Raw genomic sequence first — 20,239 nt, forward strand, 5'->3', positions numbered from 1 at the left:
CCCTCAAACCAGCGTTCACATTTACTCAGGACCTTCTTGATGTGAAGTTCTTCTGCTTCGCTGGCTGCTGTGTCTGTGGGGATGGTGTTTGTTCTGTGTTGTAGCGTCCTGATGACGCCCAGTTTGTGCCCCAGTGGATGATGAGAGTCAAACCTTAAATACTGATCTGTATGCTTAAACAGAGTGAACCTTTAAGACCAGTTGTCTGTACGATCAACTCAGTCACCTGAAACATCTCCAAGTTTCTGGCTTTGATCATCAACCTGTTGGTAGTTCAGCTCTGAACACCAGTGAAATGTTTCTCCCACTGAAATCGCTGCATTCATATGAACAGCATCAACGCTTTGGGATCATGGAGTTGTGGACAAAGTCTCAGTTAATCAGATAAAGTCAAACTTATAATTGGTAAAGAGTTCGCGGATGATATGCCCCTTGATCGTAAAGAAGTGGATGTTGTGTGGACTAAAGTTCAGAGTGGTGGGTCATTCATAAATATTCTGTTCCAGCTGCTGGAGGACAACATCATCACTTTTGTGAAGAACGAGCTGAAGAAGATCCAGAAGGCTCTGAATCCAAATAAGCCCCAGTGCTTGGAGTTTCAGAGGGAGGATGATGAGCAGAGGAGCAGCAGCAGAGAGGCATTTGTGAAGATCACAGTGGACTTCCTGAGGAGAATGAAGCAGGAGGAGCTGGCTGACCGTCTGCAGAGACGTAAGAGGATTTATCTAAAGATTTAAGCTGCTGGATAAATGAGACACTTGTGACACCAGTGTGTTCAGTCATTTCTCAGTGGGTCAGAAATTGTCATCAGCATTTTGTAAAATATGATTGTTAAAGTTGTATTTTTATTATTATTATTCAGAACTTCCAGCTGCTGTTTGTCATCGTAAACTTAAGTCTAAGCTGAAGGAGAAGTTCCAGTGTGTGTTTGAGGGCATCGCTAAAGCAGGAAACCCAACCCTCCTGAATCAGATCTACACAGAGCTCTACATCACAGAGGGAGGGACTGCAGAGGTCAATGATGAACATGAGGTCAGACAGATTGAAACAGCATCCAGGAAACCAGACAGACCAGAAACAACCATCAGACAAGAAGACATCTTTAAAGCCTCACCTGGAAGAGACGAACCAATCAGAACAGTGCTGACAAAGGGAGTGGCTGGCATTGGGAAAACAGTCTTAACACAGAAACACAGCCTGGACTGGGCTGAAGACAAAGCCAACCAGGACATCCAGTTCATATTTCCATTCACTTTCAGAGAGCTGAATGTGCTGAAAGAGGAAAAGTTCAGCTTGGTGGAACTTGTTCATCACTTCTTTACTGAAACCAAAGAAGCAGGAATCTACAGCTTTGAAGACTTCCAGGTTGTGTTCATCTTTGATGGTCTGGATGAGTGTCGCCTTCCTCTGGACTTCCACAAAACTACAATCCTAACTGACCCTAGAAAGTCCACCTCAGTGGATGTGCTGCTGATAAACCTCATCAGGGGGAAACTGCTTCCCTCTGCTCGCCTCTGGATAACCACACGACCTGCAGCAGCCAATCAGATCCCTCCTGACTGTGTTGGCATGGTGACAGAGGTCAGAGGGTTCACTGACCCACAGAAGGAGGAGTACTTCAGGAAGAGATTCAGAGATAAGAAGCAGGCCAGCAGCATCATCTCCCACATCAAGACATCACGAAGCCTCCACATCATGTGTCACATCCCAGTCTTCTGCTGGATCACTGCTACAGTTCTGGAGGATGTGCTGGAAACCAGAGAGGGAGGACAGCTGCCCAACACCCTGACTGAGATGTACATCCACTTCCTGGTGGTTCAGGCCAAAGTGAAGAAGGTCAAGTATGATGGAAGAGCTGAGACAGATCCACACTGGAGTCCAGAGAGCAGGAAGATGATGGAGTCTCTGGGAAAACTGGCTTTTGATCAGCTGCAGAAAGGAAACCTGATCTTCTATGAATCAGACCTGACAGAGTGTGGCATCGATATCAGAGCAGCCTCAGTGTACTCAGGAGTGTTCACACAGATCTTTAAAGAGGAGAGAGGACTGTACCAGGACAAGGTGTTCTGCTTCATCCATCTGAGTGTTCAGGAGTTTCTGGCTGCTCTTCATGTCCATCTGACCTTCAGCAACTCTGGAAAAAATCTTCTTGAACAGAAACAAATAACCTCCAAGAGTTTTAGCTTTTTAAACCAAAAAGAATCTTTTCACCAGAGTGCTGTGAACAAGGCCTTACAGAGTCCAAATGGACACCTGGACTTGTTCCTCCGCTTCCTCCTGGGTCTTTCACTGCAGACCAATCAGACTCTCCTACGAGGTCTGATGACACAAACAGGAAGTAGCTCACAGACCAATCAGGAAACAGTCCAGTACATCAAGAAGAAGCTCAGTGAGAATCTGTCTGCAGAGAAAAGCATCAATCTGATCCACTGTCTGAATGAACTGAATGATCGTTCTCTAGTGGAGGAGATCCAACAATACAGGACTTCAGGAAGTCTCTCCACAGGTAAACTGTCTCCTGCTCAGTGCTCAGCTCTGACCTTCATGTTACTGTCATCAGAAGAAGATCTGGATGAGTTTGACTTTAAGAAATATTCTGCTTCAGAGGAGGCTCTTCTGAGAATGCTGCCAGTGGTCAAAGCCTCCAATAAAGCTCTGTAAGTAAACATGAACTCATTGCTTAAAATCTTATAATCGATAAAAATCTTAAAACCATGGGAAATAAATCAGAAATGCTGAGTTCAAAGAACAGTTAAAAAACATAAAAATAGTGAATTAAATGATTATCATTCACTCAGTAAATATTTTTTCAGTCCAGCAGGCCGTGTCAGTATTTCTGACACATTTTTGTCTATATCTCTTATCAAAGTACAATCCAGGCCCAGCCAATAAGAACATGAGCTCTGATCCTTCAGCCCCTCTGACAGGTTTATTATCGTCAGCTTGTTCACGTCTCCAAATCCAGCAGTTTGTTTTTTATCTCATTTTCAGTGCACACTCTCCCTTTTTTATTATAAATCTCTGCTGTGACTGTCCTGTTTTCATCCAGGATGGAGGGAAAACTTGGGCTTCCATCCATCCATCCATCTTCATCCGCTTTATCTGAGGCCGGGTCGCGGGGGCAGCAGCCTAAGCAAAGAGGCCCAGACCTCCCTCTCCCCAGCCACCTCCTCCAGCTTATCCGGGGGAATACCAAGGCGTTCCCAGGCCAGCCGAGAGATATAATCTCTCCAGCGTGTCCTGGGTCTGCCCCGGGGCCTCCTCCTGGTGGGACATGCCTGGAACACCTCACCCAGGAGGCGCCCAGGGGGTATCCTTGTCAAATGCCCGAACCACCTCAGCTGGCTCCTTTCGATGTGGAGCAGCAGCGGCTCTACTCTGAGCCCCTCCCGGATGGCCGAACTTCCCACCCTATCTCTAAGGGAGAGGCCAGCCACCCTTCGGAGGAAGCTCATTTCTGCCGCTTGTATCCGCGATCTCGTTCTTTCGGTCACTACCCACAGCTCGTGGCCATAGGTGAGGGTAGGGACGTAGATCGACCGGTAAATTGAGAGCTTCGCTTTTACACTCAGCTCCCTCTTCACCACGACGGACCGGTGCAGCGTCCGCATTACTGCAGCTGCAGCCCCAATCCGTCTGTCGATCTCCGGCTCCCTTCTCCCATCACTCGCGAACAAGATCCCGAGATACTTGAACTCCTCCACTTGGGGCAGGAACTCATCTCCGACCCAGAGTGGGCACTCCACCCTTTTCCGGCTGAGAACCATGGCCTCAGATTTGGACGTGCTGATCCTCATTCCCGCTGCTTCACACTCGGCTGCGAACCGTTCCAGTGCGAGCTGGAGGCCCTCACCCGATGAAGCCAACAGAACCACATCATCCGCAAAAATCAGAGATGAGATTCTGAGGCCACCAAAGCGAAAGCCCTCCGCCACTTGGCTGCGCCTAGAAATCCTGCCCATAAAAATTATGAACAGAACCGGAGACAAAGGGCAGCCCTGGCGGAGCCCATCACCCACCGGGAACGAGTCCGACTTATTGCCGGCAATGCGAACCAAGCTCTTGCAACGGTTGTATCGGGATCGAATGGCCCGTAGCAATGGGCCAGACACCCCATACTCCCGCAACACCTCCCACAGGACACCCCGAGGGACATGGTCGAAAGCCTTCTCCAAGTCCACAAAACACATGTAGACTGGTTGGGCAAACTCCCATGCACCCTCAAGTATCCTCGAGAGGATAAAGAGCTGGTCCAGTGTTCCGCGACCAGGACGAAAACCGCATTGTTCCTCCTGTATCCGAGGTTCGACTAGCGGACGAACTCTCCTTTCCAGCACCCTGGCATAGACTTTCCCAGGGAGGCTGAGGAGTGTGATACCCCTGTAGTTGGAACACACCCTCCGGTCCCCCTTCTTAAAGATGGGGACCACCACCCCGGTCTGCCAGTCCACAGGTACTGCCCCTGATCACCATGCAACATTGCAGAGGCGTGTCAACCAGGACAGCACTACAACGTCCAAAGCCTTCAGGAACTCGGGGCGGACCTCATCAACACCAGGGGCTCTGCCACCAAGGAGTTGTTTAACTGCTTCAGTGACCTCGCCCCCGGAAATTGGCGGGTCATTCCCCTCATCCCCAGACTTTGCTTCCTCCTCGGAAGACGTGTCAGTGGGATTAAGGAGGTCCTCGAAGTATTCCTTCCACCGCCTAACAATTTTCTCAGTCGACGTCAGCAGCGCTCCGCCAGCACTATACACAGTGCAGGTAGAGCACCGCTTTCCCCTCCTGAGACGCCTGACGGTTTGCCAGAATCTCTTCGAGGCAGTCCGAAAGTCTTTTTCCATGGCCTCTCCGAACTCCTCCCACACCCGAGTTTTTGCTTCAGCCACTGCCCGAGCCACATTCCGCTTGGCCTGTCGATACCTGTCGGCTGCCTCCGGAGTCCCACAGGCTAACCAAGCCCGATAGGACTCCTTCTTCAGCCTGGTGGCTCCCTTCACCTCTGGTGTCCACCATTTGGTTCGGGGATTACCACCACGGCAGGTACCAACCACCTTGCGGCCGCAGCTCAATGCAGCAGCTTTGGCAATGGAGACGCTGAACATGGTCCATTCAGACTCAATGTCCCCAGTCTCCCTCGGAATGCTGTTGAAGCTCTGCCGGAGGTGTGCGTTGAAGATCTCGCGGACTGGGGCCTCTGCTAGACGTTCCCAGCACACCCTCACTACGCGTTTAGGTGCACCAGGTCTGTCCAGCGTCCTCCCCCGCCACCTGATCCAACTCACCACCAGGTGGTGATCAGTTGACAGCTTAGCCCCTCTCTTTACCCGAGTGTCCAGAACATATGGTCGCAGGTCTGGTGATACGATTACAAAATCGATCATCGACCTACGGCCTAGAGCGTCCTGGTGCCACGTGCACTTATGGACACTCTTATGTTCGAACAGGGTGTTCATTATGGCCAAACTGTGATTAGCACAGAAGTCCAATAACAAAGCACCGCTCGGGTTCAGATCAGGGAGGCCGTTCCTCCCAATCAAGCCCCTCCAGGTCTCGCTGTCGTTACCCACGTGAGCATTGAAGTCTCCCAGCAGGACAACAGAGTCTCCAGGTGGAGCACCTTCCAGCACCCCCCCCCCCCCCCCCTCCAGGGACTCTAGGAACTCTGAACTGCCACTCGGCGCATAAGCGCAGATGACAGTCAGGACCCGTTCCCCGACCCTAAGGCGCAGGGAACAAACCCTCTCGTCCACCGGGAAAATCCCCAACGTACCGGCAGCAAGCCGAGGGGATATTAGAATACCCACCCAGCCCGCCGCCTCTCACCAGGGGCAACTCCAGACTGAGACAGAGTCCAGCCCCTCTCCAGGAGACTGGTTCCAGAGCCCAAGCCATGCGTAGAGGTGAGCCCGACTATATCTAGCCGGTACCTCTCAACCTCACGCACTAACTCAGGCTCCTTCCCCACCAGAGAGGTGACATTCCATGTCCCTATTGCCAGTCTTGGCAGCTGGGGGTCAGTCCACCAGGGCCTCCGCTCCTGGCCGCCACCCGGCACACAATGCACCCGACCCCTATGGCGCCTCCTGCGGGTGGTGGGCCTGCGGGAGGATGGGCCCATGTCTCCTCTTCGGGCTGTGCCCGGCCGGGCCCCATGGACTAAGGCCCGGCCACCAGACGCTCGCCCTCGGGCACCCTCCCCGGGCCTGGCTCCAGGGGGGGGCCCTGGTAACCCTATCCCGGGGAGGGTAAACTGTTCTCTCGATATCCTTTTCATAAGGGTCTTCTGAATCGCTCTTTGTCTGGTCCCTCACCCAGGACCAATTTGCCATGGGAGACCCTACCAGGGGGCAAAAGCCCCCAGACAACATAGCCCCTGGGATCCCTGGGACACACAAACCCCTCCACCACGATAAGGTAGCGATTCAAGGAGAACTTGGGCTTCATAATTGAAATTGCCACTCAGGTCCTGTTTCTTGACAGTATTCATATCTAACTGTAAGGCTTCCATAACCAGTGTTCCCACAGAATTACAGTGGGTTCTCTCTGGGTCCTCTACAGTTTCTTCCCACTGTCCACAGACATGCAGTTAGATTACCTGGTGATCTAAACTTCATGCAGGTGTGTGTGTGAGAATGGTTGTCTTTCCCTCTGTGGGCTTAGTGGAAGAGACTGGATGGATCTCTGCTTTGTCTTTGATATATCCTGACAGCAAACATTCTCCATGAAGTCTGCATTTCAGCTCATCTCCTTTATACACACCTTTAACAGGAGGAGTTTTATACAGCTAGTGTTTAAAATCCAGTGTTACTCACAGTTAAATAGCATAACAATTACTGAATTAGTAAGATTTTCTAAAATAATTGTTTTAGTTAATATTGTATGATAGTGTACACAGAATTATTAGCTCAGTAGGCAGAGTGGTCGCCCCATGATCATAAGGTCAGGGGTCGAATCCACCGAACAGCTACCTTGATGGTACCCCTGAGCAAGGTACCATCAAGGTACCAATCGTGTGCACTGGACTGGTAGCACTCATAGTGTCATAGGTTGGGTTTTTTTGTTTTTTTTAAAAGGTTTAACATATAAACAAATTTCATTTGATCACATATATTTTTTGTTTTGTTTTGTTTTTTCCCTTTCTCTCCCAGACTGAGCAGCTGTAACATCTCAGAGGAAGGCTGTGAAAATTTGTTGTCACTGGTCAGCTCCCAGTCCTGTAGTCTGAGAGAGCTGGACCTGAGTACCAACAGCCTGAAAGCTTCAGCAGTAAAGCTTCTGTCTGCTGCAGTGGAGAGTCCACACGCCAAACTGAATATTCTGAGGTCAGATCAATTTGTATTCTGTTTGGTTCTGTTTGTTTATATGTTTGATGTTTGGTTTTGTTTATATCAACTAACAAAAATAATCAATAATTTAACCAGTAAAGGTAAACTTTATCCAGTTATCCTTGTTCCATAGCATTTTTATTCATTTATAAGTTAAAGTGAACTTATACTAACCTGCTCAGCACAAGACAATAAGCTATTGCACCCTGATTACACTTTAACAACAATCTTTATTCATGTTTTTATCTTCAGACTTAACATCTGTGAACTCTCAGAGGAAAACTGTGAAGCTCTGTCCTCAGTTCTCAGCTCGCAGTCCTCTAGTCTGACAGAGCTGGACCTGAGTATCAGAATGCTGCAGGATTCAGGAGTGAAGCTTCTGTCTGCTGGACTACAACGTTTAAACTGTAAACTGAATACTCTGAGGTCAGATCAGAAAACATTTAGTTTTTAGAATTATTAATTAAAGTTCATACATATGATGTTGTTTCTTAGTATGTTTATGTTTCCTCTAAAAATAGAAAGTCAAGATTTAATGTTGTGAAATGTATTAACAAACTCAACATGAGTATTTGTTGTATGACTGTCTTTTATTTTTCAGACTGAGTGGCTGTAACCTGTCAGAGAGAAGCTGTGAAGCTCTGTCCTCAGTCCTCAGCTCCCAGTCCTCCAGTCTGAGAGAGCTGGACCTGAGTAACTCTGACCTGCAGGATTCAGGAGTGAAGCTTCTGTCCGCTGGACTAAAGAGTTCACAGTGTGCAGTGGAAACTCTCAGGTCAGGATTCAAACTTTTCCACAGATGATCATTTGAAATGTGACTTATATTATTGTATAAACAGGTAACCTTTATACAGCTGTCAAGTGAACTTTTATTTACATTTGAGTGGATAATTGGACTCTGAATTACTTTCAAAAGTAATTGGCGACTACCGATTGGTTTGCTGTTAGTTTTTTTATTCACAGTACTTACTTAATTTTAAAGGCTGATTTCTCAAAATGAGATGTTTATCTTTTCTTCTACAACACTTGGAGCCACCAAATCTTCTTGCTTGATTTATTCATTACAGTTTGATTTAAAGAATATTAGACTCGTAACATAATAAATATATTTATTTCACTTCTTCTTGAGAGAAAGAAAGGGATGACTGGGTGAGCTCCAGTGGTTCATCCCAGCAGAGAGAGCAGCACACTGGGCTGCAAATGATCACAGTAGTAATAGCCATAGTTTGATAAAACAGGCATTCTTACCCTGTAGATAATACAGGGTTCTGGTGCCGATGTGGGGGAGGGGAGTCGCCCGGTACTAACTACATACTGAAGTGTCTTGTGTTCCAAGAACACAACGACCAAGACAGAGAGATCCTACTGGCAACCTTCTGGTTACAAGATGAGCTTCCCAACCCCCAGAACCGCGGTCTTATCCTCCAGTTCTGTGTTGATGATAATCACATAATAGGAGAGCAGCTGGGCATCCAGTGGAAGTGTGATGGAAATCAAAATCCTGAATTGGATTCGGTGCGGTTGCGTTACTATTTTTCAACAACCAATCTTATATCAGCTGCATGGAAGTAGCTATAAGTAATCTGGGCGCTACAGCTTTAACCCTTTAAGACTTACCATAGAACCAAGTCCGCCACAGCTTATATTATATTTTTACATGCTGTGGAGCCATTTTTGGGAGCATTTCAAGTTGCTCTACATCAATACAACCATTACAGCCTAAATTTTAATAATATGCATGCATTAAGTGCATAGAAATTACAGAAATTGCAAAAAGTGCAATAAACTAAAAAAAAAATTGAAAATCGTTTTTGTTTTTTTAACATATATTTCTAGTTAGAGAAATTTAAGAGGCTTATCCCTCAAAACTGTAAATACAAAAAAGTTGCACAAAATAGTTTCCCACCACATGAAATTTATTTTGAGTGTCTTCATAGTTTTATTTTTGAAATACACTAATTTCTATACACTGCAGGAAAAACGAAAATAAATATTATAGTGCAAATTTGCAAAAAAGCAGCATATGCATCAAAATAAACTATTTCCAGCAGTGCAATATGAGTCCTAAGCATCCCAGAAACAACACAGAAAGTCAGAAAGTCAAACATAACTTTAAAAAACACTAGTATAGGGTTATGAGGCCATGATGGTAAAAAATACATTTCTGCAAAAATGACATCACTTCCGGTTTTGGGCAGGTCATGGCGGATATGCGATAGTTCACGCTGATGTCAATTCCAAAGTAGGAAGTGTTACAAACAGCTGATCGGATCGGCAAAGCGTGTTTCTGGAATATTATGTTACGCAAAACAGAGTGTGCCCACTCTGACCGGCTTTAAAGGGTTGAGCAGCTGCATGCACTCCCGCGGACAGCGATCACTTTCTGGCAGACGATCACTTTTTGGCACAACACCTGGAGCTAAGGGGGCAAAACAATCGCATGAGTGCTGCTGTTTGGCTGAGGAAGAATAAAGTATTCATGGTAAGCCAATCACATGACCACTTCAAGATTACAAAGCAACAAGGTGACATATACCAGTTTTTAAATTGTGTTGATAGGTCACATAAAACCAGAGTCATGATAAACTATATATACGCAGCGTTTTTTTCCTCAATAGTTTCGTCACTTTTACTGTCTAAGGACAGCACAGCAAGCACTCTCTGCTTATGAGCAAAAAAACCCCAAATCATCCCTTTCCTGTTGGTGGAAAAATGAACCATGTCGACCAATCAAAAAAATGATATAGCAACATGACATTTGGTTGTTTAGGAAGAGGGGGAAGTTTTAGGAGTGACGGTGTGAGATGTGAGAGATTTGTGACGTTTAGCGTATTTGGAGTGTGTGCATAGTATGTTGTGTTGTGTAGTTAGTGTGTAGGGGAAAAAAGAACAAAAAAAGTTAGTGTGTTGTGTAGTGGATAGTTTTATGTTGTCTGTCAGAACAATGAGGCAATTGCTGAATGTTAAGTGCCCTGAGGCGACTGTTGTGATTTGGCACTATATAAATAGAGTTGAATTGAATGGAATTGTTACAGGTGCTGCCACAAAACCAGCAAATGCAGATTACAGTGTAAACGGTGTCTCCAGGTAGAAACAGCAGTGATACACCTGCTGCTGTCAGACCTGCAGGTATCAGGCTGTGATGTTCTCCTTTATGGTGGACAGAAATTATTTTTTTGGAGTGGCACAAATAATTTGTGGCATCTTATTTAATGCAGAACAGCTGATTGTTCTGTAAATAGTTTGAAATAGTTATTTTTAAAAAATCAAGGTAAAAGGTAAATTGTTACAAATAACAAAATGGTTGTTTGCAAACCTTGTGTATAGGATTTTAAGGGTGTTCGTCTTGTAACCGGAAGGTTGCCGGTTCGAGCCCCGGCTCGGACAGTCTCGGTCATTGTGTCTTTGGGCAAGACACTTCACCTAGCGCCTACTGGTGATGGCCAGAGGGGCCGATGGTGCGATATGGCAGCCTCGCTTCTGTCAGTCTGCCCCAGGGCAGCTGTGGCTACAACTGTAGTTGCCTCCACCAGTGTGTGAATGTGAGAGTGAATGAATAGTGGCATTGTAAAGCACTTTAAGGCCCGAAAAGCGCTATATAAATGCAATCCATTATTATTATTATTATTATTATTATTATTATTATTAAAATATTATTAAAATATTAAAATTATTAGATTTCAAGTTAATGATTTATTAAACATGTTTGTGGTTGTAACAGTAAAAAATATAACTTTTTCTACTCATATTGTTTTTTGGTCTGATTTTAGGTCAATTGTGTTAATACAGTATGTCAAAATGAAAACATAACTGTAAATTCAGACACGTGAGGTTGTGCTGAAAAGAATGATACCAAACAGGCAAAGTAAATAGTTTTTAAAGGTGGAATATAGAGGTCAAATCAAAAGTAGTTAAAAATGGCCAATTATACCCTGGACCCCAGAGGGTTGAACATTTTTTTTAAAGTAACGCAATAGTTACTTTTCAAGTAATTAATTACTTTTAGTAACTGACTTACAATATTTTAACTCTAAGTAACTACGTAGAGTTAACTATAGTTAGTAGTATAGTTACTAGAGGTGGCACGATACCACTTTTTTATGTCCGATACCGATATCATAAATTTGGATATCTGCCGATACCGATATGAATCCGATATAGTGTTTTTTTAATCAACAAAACTGTTTTTTAAAATATCTTGCTGCATTTTGTATAAGTTCATACTCAAGTTTAAAACAACAACTACACTAAAGCTATTCTGTTATACCTGTATGCAAAAAAAATATTTCATAGTTCAGCAATACTGATCAATCTAATAAACTTAAACCTACACCATCCTCCCTATTCTGGTATTTTAAAGAGTACTTAGCGTAAATATTAAGCAACCTAACTAATAGGGTTCCAACTCCCAGCAACAACAAAAATAAATAAATAAAAAATAGGGAACCACCCCTCACGCTCCACCTCATGATGCTTAATCGACGTAATCAACCTTAATTTGATGCAGTGTGAAAAAAAATGCACAGAAATCAATTATTTTTCAAGAAATATTAAATAGATTCAACATCTTTCTTCAACAAAATTGCAGACTGCACAGATGGTACCTTCCCAAAGGAAAAAGTACTATAGCTTACTAGGGTATATATATTAGACTTAATAGTCACTATATACAGTAATTGACTTCTATTCATTTTACATCAAATTAAAACTTTGGGTGTCAGATAATTATTTATTAAAAGCTCGACATTTTAAATGAGAATAAGAAAGAAAAGTATGTCTTTGTGCCCCCTTTTCCCTGTTAATGCCCTATCGGCCCCCCTGACTAAACTTTGCTAGATCCGCCCCTGCACAGTTACCAGCGTCAGCTACGTAGAAAAAGATCCTGGTGTAGAAAGTAATATTAAATAAATTGTAACAACAGCTTATCAAGCTTAAACGTGCTGCTGTTGTTCAGCCGCTGGTTTCCTCTTTCTGGTGCAAAGTGGGCCAAAAACAAACAAGAGAGACGGACTCGAGACAGAAAAGCCGATCAGCTGATCATTAAGCAGTTTCATGATTGAAGTAGCAGCAAGAAGAGGCAGTCGTTTGTTAAGCTTAACGCAGGAATGCTTTACAAACATTCAGAGATGGACTTACACACTTGCTTTACTTCTCTCGGGATAACTTTGTCGGAGATGAAATGCCGGGTTGCTAGCGAAGCTCCAAATGCTATCCAGACCACCGACAGGTCCCGCATGCCACAGCTGCTCTATCACGTGATGCATACTGCTCCGACGTGCTAACGTTCTGAGGTGAGTTACGGCGTGTTGCAAGTTTTGTGAGGTGCTTTCGTGATATTTAATGGATCGGATTACATTTTTTATTTTTCTCCGATATCCGATCCAGTAATTTAGGTCAGTATCGGACCGATACCGATACGTAATATCGGATCGGTCCATCTCTAATAGTTACTAGTTACTTCTTGGTAACTACTAACTATAATTACTTGTTCAAAGTCACTTGCCCAACACTGATCCCAAACCATCTCCACTGGGTTTAGGTCAGATGACTGTATCCTCACTACAGACCGAATAAATCACCTGAATTTGGAAGTCTGCCTCCGTGTTCTTTAACCGGAGCACACCCACCGTACCTGGCCACTCTAAATCAGCTAAACTCCTGGAGACAACACTTTGTCCATTTTATTTAGACACAGCGGCACCTCTGAAGCAAAGTGTTGTCCATTCTTCAAATTTCTATCCCTGGATAAATGAAAATACTCAAAATTTCAAGAGATATTCTGTCAAGTTAGAACGTTTATGGAAGGCTTCCAAGCTTGAGGTTCATCGAGTACATCTCAAGGAATCAATATCCTCACTTAACAACATGATAAAAAAGCTGGAACTGAATAGTTTTCAAATCTAATGGCTTCAGAAAAGAACCAAAGTATTGTTTGATACAATTATGAAAATTGTCTCTCCTGATATTCCTCGTGTACCAGTCTATACTAAATCTGATTGTAATGAATCATTGAACGAACGTGGAAAAAACAGTTGCAGAACAACTTAACGACTTTCTGGAGAAAAACAGTGTTCTGGACATTTTCCAGTCTGGTTTCTGTAAACTGTCCTCCACTGAGATGGCTTAACTTAAAGTGTGTGGTGACATTCTGATGGCAGCAGACTCTGGAGAGTGCACTGAGTTGGATGTCTCCTCTGCTTTTGATACTGTTGATCACAGCATCATGATAAATAGGCTGAAGGACTTGTTCAGGATTACTGGTGTTGCTTTAAAATGGTTTGTCGTATCTACTGTATCTGAGAGATCTTTGACTGTCTGTATGAATCATGTGTTGTCTGAAACATCCGTTCTGCCTTCTGGGGTACCTCAAGGATCTGTTTTAGGCCCGATTCTCTTTTTGGTTTATATACGTCCTCTAGGCCACAGGTGACAAACGCCGGGCCTCGAGGGCTGGTGTCCTGCAGTTTTTAGATGTTTCCTTGATCCATCACATCTGATTTAAATGGTTAAATTCCTCCTCAACACGTCCTGAGGTTCTCCAGAGGCCTGGTAATGAATTTGATTCAGGTGTGCTGACCCAGGGTTAGACCTAAAACCTGCAGGACACCGGCCCTCGAGGCCTGAAGTTCCCCACCCCTGCTCTAGGCCAAATTATCAGATATTACAATAATATTTCTTATCATCTCTACGCTGATGACATTCAGACATTAAGTTATACTGTTCTTTCAAAGATTCTCAGTTTGATACATTTTCTTGTTTAAATAATTGTCTTTCAGGAATCAAATAATTGTGAAACTTCAACTTTCTCCAGTTTAATACGGATAAAACAGAAACTTTGATCATTGCTCCTGATCACATGTCTTCAGAAATTAGGCAGCAGATCAGTTTTTAGGTCCTTCCATTAAATCGAGTCTCAGAAACTTAGGTGTTATTTTCGACAGTTCAATGTTGCTTGAGAAACTCTCTAAACAACTGGTTCAAAACTGTTTTTATCATCCAAGAAACATTTCTAAACTCAGACTGGTGTCAAAGGCAGAACTTGAGATGATTCTTCATGCTTTTATCTCTACTCACTTGGAGTATTGTAATGGTCTTTTTACTTGTCTCAACAAATCAGCTCTGGAGCTTCACACTGTACAGAATGCTGCGGCGAGACTTTTAACTGGCACAAACAAGAGGTCACACATTACTCCAGTTTTGGCTTCTCTTCATTGGTTGCCACTAAATTTTAGGGTTCATTTTAACATTATACTCATAACTTTTAGAGCTGTACATGGTGAAGCTCCTCAGTGCATCTCTGACCTGTTGAAACCTCATGCTTCATACCGAGCACTTAGGTCTTTAGGTCAGAGGTCACTATTGGTCCCACAGACTCGGTTCAACACACGTGGGGATCGAGCTTTTCAGGCACCGAGGCTGTGGAACTCCCTGCTGTTATCTTTATGCTGTCTAGACTCCACTGACTCTTTGAAAAAGCAGATGAAGACATTTCTATACAAACGAGATTATGTGCTATATAAATATATTCTACTTACTTACTTGAATAATAGTTCATTTATGAATATTTTTTTATTAAAATATTTATTTTCTTTACTTTATCACCCAATTAAATTATAATTCTGTAAATAAGGGTGATAGTGTGGCCTGTGTAGGTTGTCTTCAGGTTCTCTGCTTCCTCCCACAGTCCAAAAACATGCATGCTGGGTTAACTGGAGTGATTGTGAGCATAAATGCATAAGTGTTTACCTGGCTACATCACCGTGGTTACAGATGCTGAACCTATAACCTGGTCTGGATCAGGTTATATTCAGAGTGTGTGTTTTAAAATTGACTGAAGTGCCTCGTTTTCACTGAGCCTTTCATTTACAGAAAGCTTTAAGTGTGATATAGATTCAGTCATATCTGACTAATGTCAGTGAGTGAGGCCGAGCTGTAAAGTCACATTTCTGCTAATTAGCACACCAGCTAACTAGCACACCGGCTATCTAGCAAACCAGCTAAGTAGCAGACCAGCTAACTAGCGAACCGGCTAACTAGCACACTGGCTAACTAGTACACCAGCCGACTAGCGAACCGGCTAACTAGCATACCAGCTAACTAGCACACCAGCTGACTAGCGAACCGGCTAAATAGCACACCGGCTAACTAGCACACCAGCTAACTAGCAGACCAGCTAACTGCAGCCACAGGCTGAAGGACGATTAAATGTAGTGGAGATATCAGGGATTACACTGGTGTGTCCGAGTCACTCTGGTGTGTCAGCCAGAGCACCACTGAAGGCCCAGCGTGTGGAATAAGGAGCTTAAGGTTTGGTTTGAGGCACTTTATTCTTTCACTGATTGATTCTTGTGGCTGTGATCACGTGTGTGGTTTCTTACAAAAAGGAAGTACACAATACAAATACATGACAAATAAGATGAATAGATAAGTTACATATCCAGTTATATGCATACGTCAGTATAGCTAACATAACCATATATAAGGTCAAAGATCACAGTACTATAATGCAGTAATGTTAAACACAAAGGTGTATATCTACATAAATCTGTCCTATCAGTGATCAGAGTACTGTAGTATACTTCTACTACTTACACTATGCAAACTAAACTGCATTAGTGTGACTTTAAGTTACCATCAGTACAGACGAACTGATGGTAGTTGGACAAAATAAAGGCATTGCAATTATTGTGAAGGGCTTCCGGTTAAAGTAAGATCAGCTGATTACCTCATAACAAATTGTTTGCTATAGAATGCAGCTCCCAGTCTTCATTAATATCATGTACTATAACTCCCAGGTCTACAGAGAGACCAACAGCTGGTGCACGTTGTAACGCTGTGGCTGTCGTAGTCTCTCCTTTTTCTACAGCTCATTTGTTCTTCTTGTGATGGTGTGTCTTGAGGGAGGCTCATACATGCGGTCATTTGTTGATCCTAAGAACGTTCCTCAGACCGACTTCTTCAACAACACTAATTGGCCTGAAGTTTGTAGCTACTCACTTCACTGTGGCGTCTGTTAGCTTGTCTTTCTTTGGTTTATCTTGACTCCTCCCACTAGCTGAATCTACGTAGTCTGCCCAAGCCTCCCAACTCTGTTTGTTTGGGTGGTTTGTTTGCTGCCATCAACAGCGTGTAATGCATTTAAATGATACTTCAGACTTGAAGTACTCCGACGATAAAAAACTCAACTTTGCTTAAAAATAACTTTAGTTGTATCAACACTGCCCTCTAGAATAATTAGACTTTGGTGACAAACTGATGTGATCTCCATGTTTCCTTTGTTGGACTGTGGGCGAGTGTCAGAACTGAATGTACTGAGTAACATGTGGAGTTTAAATATGTGTCAGTTCCAGTTTTAGAGCTCTAAAGTGCAGCTATCATGTTAGGAATATGTTAGGAATAGACAGGAACACTGAGCACACTGAGGTCAAATCTTTATTTATCCAGTTCATCTGTAGGCTGAGCTCAGTCCATCCATTTAGTGAAATGATGTTTAAAGGTCTCCTTGTTCTGTGAGCGTGCACAGATCCTGAAGCAGAAAGCCTGGGTTACAGAGAAATGATCATCACTGTGATGATGCTCACCATCTCTGACTGGGATTTGAGGTTTTGTCAAAGCAGCAAAGAAAGCCTGGCTATGTTGGACTGGGTGTGGCAGCAGCTCCCAGTTTGAGTTCAGGAGACAGACACCCTCTCTACTTTGACGATCAGCTTCAAACTTTCCTTTTTGATAAAACTTATAGTTAGAGCTGGATCAGGTGACCCTGAACCATCACTTAGTTATGCTGCTATAGAGATGGATAACAGATGGATTGTTGTTTTGTGTGTCTGCAGTCTGTCAGGCTGTCTGATCACAGAGGAAGGCTGTACTTCTCTGGCCTCAGCTCTGACCTCCAACCCCTCCCATCTGAGAGAGCTGGACCTGAGCTACAATCATCCAGGTGACTCAGGAATGAAGCTTCTGTCGGCTGGACTGAAGGATCCAGGCTGGAGACTGGACACTCTCAGGTATGGAGAGAATGTCTGATATAGGAGGAAGAGCTGGAATCATTTCCTGTGTCTTTCACTCACTTCCTGTTTGTTTCCTGCAGATGAGACATGAACAATCACACATGCAGGAATATTTTCAGGGACAGACACACTAGTCTAGCTGGATAGTACATGGATATTTATGTAGGGGGTCTTCAAGGAGTCTGTTTGCAGGAACATTAATGATAACTGATAAGTCATGTTGAGAGTTTCATTAAAAGTAGACTTACAGTTAGGTAATATTTGGACAGAGACAACATTTTGTAACTTTAGATACAAGTATCAGCCATGTGTGTGTTTCCCATGCTGTATGTCCACAGTCACAGTGACAGTCAGTGACACTGACAGAAGGATGAAACAAGGCTGTGAATCATTTCAGTCTGTGTGTATGACAAAGAGGCAGACAGGAGCAGCTAACATTTGGAAATGGAAGCTTACTGGAAACACTACATTCACGGCTGAATTCACAATAGATTTGTTCTCAAGTGCACATTTAGCAGCTAATGCTAATACTGTTTTCCCTTTGCTTTCTACAGCAGCTATTGCTAAGTAGGCCACTTTGCTCCGCTAAGGATTTGTGTGACCATGATGGAGACTCTGATAAGCTAATGCTGCTAAGCTAATGCTGTTTATGGGCCCTGTTAGAATCAATATTTCATTCTCATTCTGTTGTTTGAGAACAATATTAACGTTTCACATCATTATAACACAAGAGAAAAGGGTATCGGCATTAGCTACTAGTGCTTATTCACCTCAAATTACCTTTAGCTGCTAATGGCAGCCTACTTAGCATTAACTCCTCACTAATATAATGCTAATTTACATCAAATTAGCATTAACTGCTCATATTGTTATAAGGAAAGAGAAAACGGTATTAGCATTTGCTGCTAATAATTATTCACCCCTAATTAGAATAAGCCGCTAAAAGCAGCCAACTTAGCATTAATTCCTCACTTTGTTGTTACCCAACGGAAAAGAGTATTAGTATTAGCTACTATCATTTTTAATAAGTAAGAGAAAACAGTATTAGCAGTAGCGCATAATGCTAATTCACGTCAACGTAGTATTAGTTAATAATGGCAGCCTACTTAGCATTAACTGCTCACTAATATAATGCTAATTCGCATCAAATTAGCATTAGCTGCTCAAGTTGTTATAAGGAAAAAGAGAAAACGGTATTAGTATTAGCTGCTAATAATTATTCACCCCTAATTAGAGTTAGCCCCTAATGGCAGTCTACTTAGCATTAACTCCTGACATTGTTATAATGCAGGGGAAAAGAGTTACCATTATCGGATAATGCTAATTCTCATCAAATTAGCATTAGTTAATAACGGTAGACTTCATATCATTAGCTGCTGTCATTCTTACAAAGCAAACAGTATGAGCATTAGCTGTTAATCCTTTTTCATCTAAAATTAGAATTAGCCACTAATGGCGTATTGTTAAAAAGTAAGAAAAAACATTGTTAGCATAAGCGGATAATGCTAATTCATCTCAAATTAGTATTAGCTAATAATGGCACCTGCTTAGCATTAGCTGGTCACATTGTTATAAGGCAAGAAAATATGGTATTAGCATTAGCTGCCAATTTCTATTTACCTAAAATTAGCATTAGCCACTAATGGTAGCCTATAGCAAAAACTTCTTAATGCTAAATGAAGTTAATTAATGCTAAGTAGGTTTAACTGAAATTAAAGTAGTGTTAGCATTAGCTGTTGATATTGTTAAAAGGTAAGATAAAACATTGCTAGCAGCAGCGGATAATGCTAACACACATAATAATTAGCATTACCTAATAATGGCAGCCTTCTTAGCATTAGCTGCTCATATTGTTATAATGCAAGGGAAAAGAGTTGGCAAAAACAGTGTTAGCATTAGTGGATAATGCTAATTCACCTAAATTAGCATTAGCTAATAATGGCTACGTACTTAGCATTACCTACTAATATTGATATAAAGCAAGAAAATATGGTATTAGCATTAGCTTCTAATGCTTTCTCATCTAAAATTAGAATTAGCCACTAATGGCATCCTATTTAGCATTAACTCTTCACATCGCAAGGGAAAAATTAGAATTCAATTAAAAAAAAAAGTGTTCACATTAGCTACTTGTATTGTTAAAAAGTAAGAAAAAACATTGTTAGCATAAGGGGATAATGCTAATTCACCTCAAATTAGTATTAGCTAATAACGGCAACCTACATAGCATTAGCTGGTCACATTGTTATAAAGCAAGAAAATATGGTATTAGCATTATCTGCCAATTCCTATTCACCTAAAATTAGCATTACCTGCTAATGGCAGTCTACTTAGCATTAACTCCTCACTAATGTGATGCTAATTCACATTAAATTAGCTTTAGCATTAGCTGCTAGCATCAGCCTACCTAGCACTAGCTGCTCACATTGTTAAAAGGGAAGAGAATACGATATTAGCATTAGCTGGTAATATTTATTCACCCCTAATTAGAATTAGCCACTAATGGCAGCATACTTAGCGTTAACTCCTCACATTGTTGTAATGCAAATGGGGCTAACTTGCATTAAATTAGACTGCTGTTATTAGCTAATGCTATTTAGCAGTAGCTGCTCACATTGTTATAAAGCAAAGGAAAACGATATGAGCATTAGGTTCTAATGCGTATTTGCCTTAAATTAGACGTAGGTGCTAATGGCAGCCTACTTAGCATTAGCAGCTCAGATGTTGTAATGCTAGGAAAAAGAGTGTTAGCATTAGCCGTTCACATTGTTATAAAGTTAAGGGAAATAGTGTTAGCATTAGCTACTCACATTGTTAAAAAAAGTAAGTGTTAGCATTAGTGCATAATGCTAATTCATGTCAAATTAGCATTAGTTAATAACGGCAGCCTATTTAGCATTAGCA

At 42.7% G+C, this 20,239-nt stretch overlaps 2 protein-coding genes across 2 annotated transcripts in view; both read left to right on the forward strand.

The window, feature by feature from the left end:
* The window catches only part of LOC146576966 (protein NLRC3-like), a 73,457-nt gene that overhangs the window by 44,283 nt on the left and 8,935 nt on the right, over window positions 1-20,239 (forward strand). The window contains exons 3-4 of the mRNA XM_085268159.1: window positions 7,930-8,103; window positions 17,159-17,332. Of these exons, the coding sequence (XP_085124285.1) occupies window positions 7,930-8,103; window positions 17,159-17,332 (348 nt within the window). The remainder of the gene's footprint in view (window positions 1-7,929; window positions 8,104-17,158; window positions 17,333-20,239) is intronic.
* Window positions 521-2,661, forward strand: LOC146576970 (protein NLRC3-like). Its single transcript, XM_085268182.1, has 2 exons — window positions 521-711; window positions 863-2,661. Exons 1-2 carry the CDS (start codon window positions 675-677, stop codon window positions 2,659-2,661), a joined length of 1,836 nt encoding a protein of 611 aa, XP_085124308.1. The 5' UTR covers window positions 521-674.

Source organism: Mchenga conophoros, linkage group LG3, assembly GCF_057382185.1.
Source record: "Mchenga conophoros isolate Kocher_MC1m ecotype Shallow Benthic linkage group LG3, M_conophoros_male_GT1.1, whole genome shotgun sequence".
NCBI classification, from domain to species: domain Eukaryota; kingdom Metazoa; phylum Chordata; class Actinopteri; order Cichliformes; family Cichlidae; genus Mchenga; species Mchenga conophoros.